Raw genomic sequence first — 11,436 nt, 5'->3', positions numbered from 1 at the left:
TTCGTATGCACATAGCTATTTCATAACTGTCAGAGAATTGGTTAGCATGCTGGGTCGGTAGCTACTGCTTGGAGGCTCATAGTGCTGACACTAATTTACAATTGCACTAATTAGCAGCTGCACTAATCAGCACCTACACATCATAAAATTAAAATATCCACACCAAAAAGACATTTAATTTTCTTTACACTTAAAGCAATGAATTAAAATTTACTTAATAAAACAAAAATGGGTGTTTTCTTCCATCAAATTCCTCATCCAACAAAGAATTATAAAACTAAACTTTAGAGCACCCAACATGGTTTGAATTTGATGTCATTTTTTGAATTTCAATGGTGCTTAGATACTACAAAGCAAACCATTATGACACATTAAAAAGTCACATAGCAACAAAATCAGGAGAACACGACAATCAATGTCCACTCTAACATGTAAAATCATAATCAGTAACAGTATCACATGATTTGCTAATCTCTTTACGGATCGCGAATTGAAAAGAGTAAATTATGGTCGATTTTGGCCTATTCTTAGGCAAATTTAAGCGAATCGCGAATTCAAAAGGCGAATTAGCTGATAAATCATGTTATAAAAAAAGGTTAAAGATGAGGGTTTGAGAATGACCTCCTAAACTTTGTCATTCTCAAATTCTACATTAAGGATTTCATAATTGAAATCTATAATTTGAAATAAAATGCTTGTTTTCAAAGGCAACCTTAATTGAAACAGAATCATCAAGAAAAGGCTCGGTCTTACCAGTTTCCACCCTTGTATACTGCTGCTATGAAGGCTTCCCCTACCCAAATCTGCATCTCTTTCAAACCCTTAAATAACATTTTAAACCGTTAAACGACCATCCTTAACCTGTGTTCGAAGTAGCAAGAAATACCCAAACAAAGACAACAAACAATATGTGATAGTATTGCACTTGTTGTGTGATTAATGTGTAAACACCCTTAAATAACATCTAGAATATTAATTATAGGAAAAATGTTGCAAAGTAGCAAGAAAACGTGTGAATGGTGTGATTAATGTGTGACTGTTGTGAGTGTAAATGCATATGTACTTCTGTAATTCATGATTTTAATAGGAAGATAGCAAGGAGAGGTTTCCACTCTTACAAAGACTGTAATTCTAATTGTGTTTTTCTAATATGATCATCATTTCACCCCTAGCGTATGCTATAATGCAGCCTAACAGCAAAAAAAAAAAAAACGAAATATCATTCTATCGAAAATAACATGCCAAGCCGCTTGTAGCATAGTGCAAAATCATAGATGAGATTGTGGTTGTGGTAAAGGTTGAAAAAGCACTTTTGTAAGCAATGTGGATAGTATTGCACTTGTTGTGGCCTATAATGCAGTCATGATAAGTGCAAAATCATATATATATATATATATATATATATATATATATATATATATATATATATATATATATATATATATATATATATATATATATATATATTTATTAAGCAATAACATTTTAGAGAATTTACTTAATAAACTCTTCATAACCAATTTACTTAGGATTCCTACACAACTAATACCATTAAATAATAGGAAAAATTATAGTGAATAATCCAATTTATTTTCAATTATCTGCCAATAATCCCACCTTTTGAAATTTTTTTAATAATTCAACTTTTACTTTCAGTTTGTTGCCAATGGACCCTTCAAAGAAATGACCTACTATATCAGATTACCTCTCATCTTCTTCTTTCTTTATAATAATCCAATCTATTTTTCATTACCTACCAATAATCTCACCATTAAAATTTTGCTCATAATCCAGCATTTACTTTTTGTTTGTTGCTAATGGACCATTCAAGAAACTGAATGAAATTGCTATTACTTCCCAAACTTATGAAGTTGATCATTACATAAATAGTAATTGTCTTTACATACATATACCATCAAATAGGGGTATTCAAAAATCTGACCCGCTGACCCACACCCAAACCGTTATATATTATCTTTGTCAAGTTGAAATTTACACGTTATAAAAAATTAATAATAGTCATAAGTTTTTCAATTTCCTTCAAAGTAAAATACCCCTTTTAATCGATGGCAAAGAGAAATTGAGTATTTTAAAAATTGTGAATTTTTTGATAATAATTAAGGAGAAAATGTGTTAAAGAAATTAAAAGAGACTTAACATGTATGAATGAAATGTGTTGGATTATTAGAAACTACTCCCTCCGTTCGTTTTTGTTCATCTCGTTTACTTTTTGCACAGTTTTTAAAGTAAATTTTGAGCTTTAATATCTCTAAATACACATCATTAAAAATTATAAAATAATTATAATAAAAAGTATACATTAAAACGAATTTAACAAGATCTCAAATGGATATATTTTATCATCTATATATGTCTTAAAAACCTTAATTAAATTTCTCTCTCTAAAGTAGAATATTCTAAACGGGAAGAACATTAGGAAACAAAGGGAGTAGTAGCAAAGAGAAATTGAGTATTTAGCTTCTTGAAGGGTCCATTGGTAACAAAATGCAAACAGAAGTTGGATAATTAAAAAAAATTCAAAAGATGGGATTATTAGCAGGTAATGAAAAATAAGTTGGATTATTATAAAGAAAGAAAAGATTTGAGTTAACCTGATATAGCAGGTCATTTTCTAAATGGTCAATTGGCAACAAACTGAAAATAAAGATTGAATTATTACAAATTTTCAAAAGATGGAATTTTTAGTAGGTAATTGAAAATAAATTAGATTATTCACAATAAATTTTTCTAAATAATATAGAGACAAGAGATTTACATTTTATATTAAATGACAAAATATTGACAAACAAATCACCTCTATGTCATCTATGTTGAAATTATCTTATTTAAGAAGCCATTATAATATTTTTTAAATATAGGGTAGGCCGAAGTAAAGATCGAATTATATAAGAATTGAATCTAGAAATTTTTTCAAAAAAATAGTACTTCCGCTCCAACTAACACAAAATTCGATTTTCACCCATTATAGTCCAAATCTGACAGCATTCACTATAGACAATTAGGACAACAAAAATCCAATTTAAAGAAGAAAAAATATCGAGTATTCAATGGCAATAAGTCTTTCACACAGTTAAGAAAATAGTGAAAATTACTCATTTGAAACTTCTAGAAGCTTACTGAAGAATTTAAGACAATTATAAACATACAAACCAAACTATGATCAAAACCCTTCAATCATCATCTATAATCATTCAATTGCATCAATTGTTTCTAAACGACAAGAGGGTTCATTCAAAACAATAAAGGAAATTTTCAATGGTATCCATACGTTTTTGCACTTTAACAATGGTATCTCTAAATTTTTTCGATTATCAATGGTACTCTCGTGTTATTGAACATCTTACAACTATAACCTTTTCTAATTTTTTTTCTGTTTAAAATTGTCCAAACCGTTAACTTTTTTCTATTTCTTTTATTTTTCAATTTAAAACATAAAAAAAAATAAAAAAGTTAAGGAGTTTGGACGGAAAAAATTAGAAAGGTTACGGTTGTAAGACGCTCAGTAACACAAGGGTACAATTGATAATCGAAAAAACTTTAAGGAAACCATTAATAAAGTGCAAAAATTTTGAGATACCATTGATAATTTCCCAAACAATAATAAGATTATAGAAACATAGATCAAACCCATCATTGTTCAATGGTTACAATTAGAATCATTTTCAGCAAGACACAGACTTGAAAAAATTCCGAAACATGAAAGAAACAAGAGGAGTGGTCGAAGAAGTTTCTGTTAGCAACATACACAAATCTTAGTTGAAATTGACATAAATCTCGATCGAATTTAATATGAAAAAAGACAGTAACTTAGGGAAATTGGAGTCTTCGGCGAGACTTAGTCTTAGTCTTGATCGAGATGGATACGATTAGACATTTATTAAAGATTACACAATTCATAATTGTGTACAAGCGGAACGAGAAAACCCAAATTTAATCAAAATTGAAAGCAACTTATATAGTATTTACTTGTTCACTTAATATAAATATAAGTTGAAATAGAGCAAGTAGTTTTGAATTCATATTATATGTTCATAATTGCTAATAAAGTGATACTAATTATTATTTAGTTTACTTAATAAAAAAAATCTAACTTGAAATAGAGCAAGTAGTTTGAGTATCATTTATATCATCTGAATTCAAATTTTATGCTTGTAATTGCTGATAATAAAGTATTACTAACATCTTTGATTCACCGTACTAATTCATGTAATTTTTCCATCTTATTCAGAATTTACCAATTATAAAATAAATGAATTTTCTTATGGCTTGAAGTAGAATATAAATTTCCGTCTAATCACTTATGTATGGAAAGGTAACCCTTAGGATTAACTAGTTTACAATCAAAAACTTAAAAGGAGAATTTACATGTTTGTAGAACCCTATTATTGATTGCATTTTATAGACATAAATGTAGTAGATGTTGATGTAGTCTAGTGAGATCAATGTAGTAATCTTTCAAACTCAAACGCCAAACCCGAAACACATGAGAAGCAAAGGCTCAAATGATACATTTTAAAGAGCGCATTGTAGCAACGAGCACATCGTTTAAGTACTTCGATACAATTACTCCTACCGTCCTCTCAATGTATACCCCATTTCATTCAAAAGCACTCGGAAGAGTAGGTTAATGGAGCAAACGAACATTAAGAGACGGGAGTAGTTAGCTTTCCATAAGATCTACAATTTGCGTATACAATTACATTACAACCGATACTTCATGATCAACCCTTTTAAGTTCCACGTGATACATTAATTCAACCCCCAAAAATAGTTCATTCAAGCGCGTCACAATCAATACTTCATGATCAACCCTTTTAAGTTCCACGTGATACATTCATTCAACCCCCAAAAATAGTTCATTCAAGCGTGTCACAAAATTGGTTATCCTTAACAAAATGTAACCTGTATCGAGCAAGAAACTTGCACTTGAGAAGAGGGGCTAATACCGCATAACAAACTGTTAGTCTTCCAGCAATATATCGGCCTTAGAATCTGAATCGTTTGATTTCTCCATGGTGGAAACAGGTCCATCTCTAGTAGTCACACTTGTTTTCTCGGAGTCCTCAAGACCATCATTTTCTTTCGTAGAACTACTAGTTGATCTTCTGACAAATTCGGAGTTTGACTCATCAAAAAACGTAGACGTATTCGGACTATTCATGTCAGAAATAGGCTCAGGTTTTGCGGTTCCAATTACTTCCCCAAATTCCACACCAGCATCGATATGTCCTTTTTGAGACCCCGCCCTCGCTCTGTCTGATTCAGCACTGATTCTCAGTGATTCTTCTACAGCATCAGTATTTTCTTTCTTTGGTCTCTTCCGTGGTCTTCCAACTCTCCTCGGCTTAGATTCTGACTCGTCGCTTTTTCTCACTGATTTTCCAGCAGCACCAATTTCTTCGGTTTTAGACTCCATTATCGGTCTTCCAATATCTCCTGAACTTGAAGCTGACTCAACAACAGTTGTAGAATCAAATTCAGATTGTGGGTTGATTTCAGTGTATACAACCATCGCTTTGTCGTCAGAACCATTATCGTTAGTTATCTCCATGCCCTCAAAAGGGAGAGCTCTTTTTGCCGATTGCGGAGCATCAGAACTTACTTCTGATTCGGGTGGAGCCCGTTTTGTCATAATAAGATAATGAGCCACTGATTTGAATCCTAAATTCTTGATCTGGAGCAGGAAAGGAGGGTTTAAATTTAGGCAAACAAACAAAATCGAAAACTTCAAAGAAATAAGGAAGTCAAGTGAGCAAGTATAACCCTTTTGTAGATAGCCCCAGTTGGAACCCATCCTTTTGCTATGCGGCACAAGCTGCAGTTGCAAATCCCACGACAAGGTGGGCAAATCCAATTCGGGTTTTGATTGGCTTCCACAACATGCTCACCATACCTTCCATCAATGAACGTCATAAATTAGTAAATGAAAAGGCATCCCAAATGATAAACTCATCAATATCATTGAACTAACGGCCCGTTTAGTAGGTGGTAATAAACGGTGGTAATGAAAATGAAAATTAGTGTAATTTTGGTTGAAAATCTCTTGGCTATCTTGATGAACATGCTTATCCAACTTCAATCATCTCATTTTCTTCATAAAATTCATTCCAATACATTACCATTGCGAGAGGTAGTATTAGGTGGTAATGGATATTTGTATACAAAAAAAATAATTTTGTGATCATAGTTTCATCACCATGGTAATGACATAGAGCTTTTAATGAACATTTACACTAAATCATTCTCATTACCACCATTTAGTACCATTAACCAAACGGACAGTAAGGCAAATATCAGAAATCAACATCTTAAAACAAAATTCAATGCAAATTGGAAATAGCCTTATTTAGTTCTTTCCCTTGCTAGAAACGCCTTATTAGTCAATACCTCATTTAACGGCTATTTTTTTGGTTATTCTTGATGGTAAGATTTAGCACCGACATTTCCATTATAAGATAAATATCCTTATGGTGCATAAACAAATATCTTGACTGAGTAGAGGAGCCTACATCCTCTTCCAATTTACAAGATAAGATGTAGAAGTATTGGGAATCTTCCAACATACTAGTTCGTTCAATATTACTCGGATTAATTCCACAAATCTCCTTTTTCTATGGCTTCCTAAACTTGAAAATTAAGGCTTTAGCATAGGCAATTTGTTTGGGAGGCCAGCACCGATCGGCCACTAGAGTCTATTGTCTCATTTATTGTAAGTCTTGTGGAAAAGCTTTGTAGTGATGAAAGTGGGACGCAACATTGCAAACAAAAATCCATTATCCCAATGCCACTAAGTGGCAATTGCCCAGACAAGATCAGAAGGGTCGGATGTAAATAGCCTTATAATCAAAACAGCATAGGTTGTTTCCGTTTGACCCTTGGTGAAAGTGCAATGGCCATGCTATTTTCCCTTTCTTTTATTCAATTGACACTCCCTAGGAGACTATCTAGCTTTAAACTTCTTCAATTTCTCTAGATTCATTTAGAAACAAAAGGATGCAGATGGATATAAAATCTAATACACATACCTCATTAAAAGACAATCCCCACAAAACTGTCCTCGAACGAGATTGCATTGGCAGCAGCGAGTACGTTGCCCAAGAGTCTTCTGCCTGTGAAATAGATGCATTCCAGTAATTATCTTTAGTTCTGTTTAATCCTATAGTTCTCAAAAATGAGCATCCACTATGCCACACAGAAAATCAAGACAAAAAAAAAAAAGCTCTTTCATGTAGTTCTTTATGCCAAAACTCAACAAGCATGAAAATAAAAGGGTATAAACACTGAAAAATCAGAGTCTGAAAGAGCATCATAAGGTCCATGAGACCAAACAAATAACTACAGACATTCAATTGTGTTCCTTGTTTACAACCTTTTATTTTCATGATAACCAGATCTTCAGATCAAGCTGCTACTTTTTGAATTAACTTTCTTATTTGTTTCACAAAAGAACAGGCAAAACCATAACTAACACTTGTTTCAACAACTAGTTAAAACTTAAAACAACAAATCTGCTTAACAGGCATTTGTCCAAGTGTGTAGATTTCCCTGAATACAACACACTAATCAATATATTTGGTTGAATTAAAAAATGTTTTATCATACGCTTTCAGGAAAAAAGTGCAAGCCAAAAACATGTGGTAATTTTTGGTTATTGTAAAAATCTTTGGGGTTTTGCCTCAACCCATGCAACTTCACACCTCCCGTTGCACCCTATGCATTCCTGTGAACCCTAATCTTTGGAGTTTTTTTCGTGTCTATGTGCAACGTGGCCTGTGGGTGCATCATATATCCTAGGTGTACTTTAAAAACTAAGTTTTAGGTCAATGAGAAATAGGGCAGACTTTATGTATCATGAAACCTTAAATTTGCATTAAAACAAAACATATAAGCATACAAAAGAAATATACATGGCACTTGAATGTTTACATTAAAAGAAAAGATTTATCTTTCTGCAATCACAGCTTTCACCAAACTGCAAGGCTCATAATCCCATGCCTCTTGACGGAATGGACATAGAAAGAAAATAAATTATATTGCTACCACCGGATACCAAAAGTCTACGACTTTATATATCATGAAAACATAATTTTGCATGAAAATTTTCAGTTTCGGAATAAAATATTGAAAAATAGTCCGTTTAAAGAAAGACAAATTTGGGCCAAAAAACAACAATACAACACCATAGAACAGAAGATACCAAAGCAGACAACTTTATATGGAATCAAACTGGCTACATTACCTGAAAAGTTAATTTAATGTTTCCCATGGAAATGTGTAACCAACTTTTCTGGGTCTAAGGAATAATTAAATCCTATTAGACTACATATGGCAATGTTTAAAGTTCAACCAAAACATTACTTAATCAAGGCACTTCCCTTTGTCGGACGTAAAATATTTCATTACCCATATGGACGAAGTTCGAGATCACATGGAGGCACACACACACAAAACAGTTAGCAACATTGAAAAGCCTAATAAGACGGGACAATGCAAGAAATGATAATGAGACCCTCACCGGCACTGATGGCAAGTCTTCCCATTAATGGGATCATAAATTCGGGTTCCATCCACTCTACATCCATCAACAAAAAAGGTCCAGGGCATCTCAGTATCCCCCAACAGCTTCTCATGCTCTTCAGTATAAAACTCAGGCTTTGCCCCCTCTTCCAACACAACATCCTTAGATCTCTTTGATTTATCCTCCTTTGGCTCGGTGTAGGTCACCAGTGGCACATTTTGCAGCCTAAATTCCATCAGGAAATATCAAATGCATAATTAATCAACGTTTTCATATCCATATCCAAATATGCTATAACTAACACTTTAATCAGAAAAGTATTAAAACAATCTCACAGGCACAGATAACACATGCAACATAATAAAACTCCATCAAAGCAACAATAGATGCATAATTAATCATCATATTCATATTTAGATATGCTAAGTCTAACACAATTTAATCACAAACTATTTAAACAATCTCATAAATTACTAATGCAAGTATGCAACATAGTAAAACCCAACAATTGAAACAAAAACTCAACCAAAAGCTTTAACTCATTGTTAAAGCCCGAAGATATGGAGTTAAGTCTATCACACCCACACGAGAGCCCTTCCGGCTAGAAGCGTGAATGCAGCACATGGCCTTTTCATACTTGGTGCTAAATATTCCACATGAAACATAAAGGGGTCCATGAATTCAAACTAATAAAATTTTTCCACGCTTTTGATACCATGTTAATGAACCAGCTTGACCAAAAACTTAAGCTTATAATTGAAACCCAAAGTATCTTGTATACTACTAACAATATCTTAATTATAGGGTTCATCAACACTCAAAGAAAACAAAAATTTTCAAATCAATACCTCATGCAACACGATAAAACCCCATAATTAAATCATATAGAACAATTAAACGGAACAATTTTGTCAAATGCTAGAATAATCAAAATTTCAAAACCTCTAAAACTAGAATATTATATAAACAAAAACCCACAAACGCAACTCATAAAAATAAAAAAAACCCATCATCAAATTTACTCTGTAAATTCAAAAAAAAAAAAAGAGGAAACTTCCAAACCTTGAAGAACGACGAGGAGGGTCAGTAGAACCCAAAGACGGAGACTTTACGGGTGTTTTTCTGTGAGAATTTCTAGGAGTTCGTTTAGTAGAAGCAATGGTTTTAAGTTGAAGGGAGAGATCAACAATGCCGAGTTTCTGTAAACGTTCACGGTTCTCTTTGATTCTTAGTTCTCTGGTTTGCTCATAATTTGAAACTGATTCAGTAGAAATAGGTTGTTGTTGTTGGTGTTGTTGTTCATTGTTATTGTTGATTGGATTATGGTTTTGTTCTGCAGTAGTAGAAGATGTATGAGAAAGAAGAGGAGTGTATTGGGGTTGTTCCATGGATATTGTGCTCCTCGTAATCGCCATTGTTTACTGACTTTCCCTCTTCTTCTTGCCCCAAGTTTATTATTTGAAAAGCGGTACTGAAAAGTGAAGGCTCTCTTAAGTGATCAAGTCTTCAACTATGGTATTAATTCTTTTTTTTTTCTTTCGCCCAAAATAATCTTTAACTTTAAATTATTCTTTAATAAATTAATCTTTACTTTTAGTTTGTTGTCAGAATACTCATACAATATATTGATTAGTAAATAAGGACAAAGATTTGATTATTATAAAATAAAAGGTTATGCTGATAATAAATTAAAGGTAAATGCTACATTATTAAAAAATAATTTAAAGTCGAATTATTCATAGTGGATGAGTAAATGGTTAGATTATTAACTTCAATTTTTCGTTATTATTATTATAGTTATAATTATTATTATCATTTTATTTTTTTATTATAAACATATTTCATTTCATGAAAGGAAACTTTACAAGAAATTAATAATGAATCAAGCAACAAGCTAAGCACTCACACCCTTATGAACACAAAAAGCTAATATTAGAAAAATATTATAAGCCTTAGATTTGATGCTATTTGAATTACTTAAACAAATGATGCAATCCTCAGTAGCAGGTCAAGTGCATTTTCGTCTAGCTCTCCGAATGAGGAGAAAGTAAAGGGATGAATTTGTAGTCATTCTCCTCGAACCTAGCAATGTATTTCTTCCTCTTGCTTTTTGTAGTATTGGCTAAAGAGGCACAGGAGACCATGAGGAGACTCATATGCTAGCAAAAGGGCGAGCTTTTAGTTACGTTCACATAAGCATCTTTACAATGAAGCCAATTAACAATAGATCCTGCTAGCCTAAGATCTTTCCCCAAGACCCTGCTCGCCTACCTCAGGGCCGGGGCTGTAGACAAACTATCCATCAAGTCCAACACATTTATTGATTCATTATATAGAAAAGAGCAAACGAGTATAGACAAGTTTTTTAAAATAAATTATGAGAGTATTAAAATTGATACCCTATCTTACTATATAAAAGTAATGATTGAATAAGCATCATAAAAAGTTCTAACATGTCTTTTAAATTGTTAGGTTTATAGAAAAATTTAAAAGTTAAAAGATTTTGGATAGTAATCCCTTCTATTCACCCTAACAATACCAAATGACTTTTAATATTGTCTATCTCTTACTCTTAATTTATATTTTATTCTTAATTTATAAGTTATAACATATTCAATGCGGATTTTATTTGATTCGTTTTAATGCAAAGATCATTAATATCAACTTTTTAACATATAATTAGAGATAAAAATGAAAGAATTATTTAATTGAAATATATGCCAAGTCAATTGTGACTATTATGGTGAACAGAAAGTTTGTTAGGATCGGGATTCTAAGAAGGATCATTGAAGAGGTAGAATCGAAATCGGTAGAATCGGATTGTAGAATCAAGTGATCCTACAAATATGCATCAATGTACTTTGAATTACCGACTATCATTTATATTTGTTCTATTT

At 32.3% G+C, this 11,436-nt stretch overlaps 1 protein-coding gene across 1 annotated transcript; it reads right to left on the bottom strand.

The window, feature by feature from the left end:
* Positions 1–4,506: 4,506 nt before the first annotated feature.
* On the bottom strand, positions 4,507–10,021 carry LOC130820819 (uncharacterized). The gene is made up of 5 exons (XM_057686338.1): positions 9,602–10,021; positions 8,537–8,764; positions 7,047–7,130; positions 5,785–5,914; positions 4,507–5,695 (listed from the first exon to the last, which is right to left on the bottom strand). The coding sequence occupies exons 1-5, from the start codon at positions 9,952–9,954 to the stop codon at positions 4,982–4,984; spliced, it is 1,509 nt and encodes a 502-aa protein (XP_057542321.1). The 5' UTR covers positions 9,955–10,021; the 3' UTR covers positions 4,507–4,981.
* Between the last annotated feature and the right edge of the window lie 1,415 nt (positions 10,022–11,436).

This window comes from Amaranthus tricolor, chromosome 8 (genome assembly GCF_026212465.1).
Source record: "Amaranthus tricolor cultivar Red isolate AtriRed21 chromosome 8, ASM2621246v1, whole genome shotgun sequence".
In the NCBI taxonomy this organism is placed as follows: domain Eukaryota; kingdom Viridiplantae; phylum Streptophyta; class Magnoliopsida; order Caryophyllales; family Amaranthaceae; genus Amaranthus; species Amaranthus tricolor.
The sequence above is the reverse complement of the archived record's forward strand: the minus strand, read 5'-3'. Positions and strand labels throughout refer to the sequence as shown.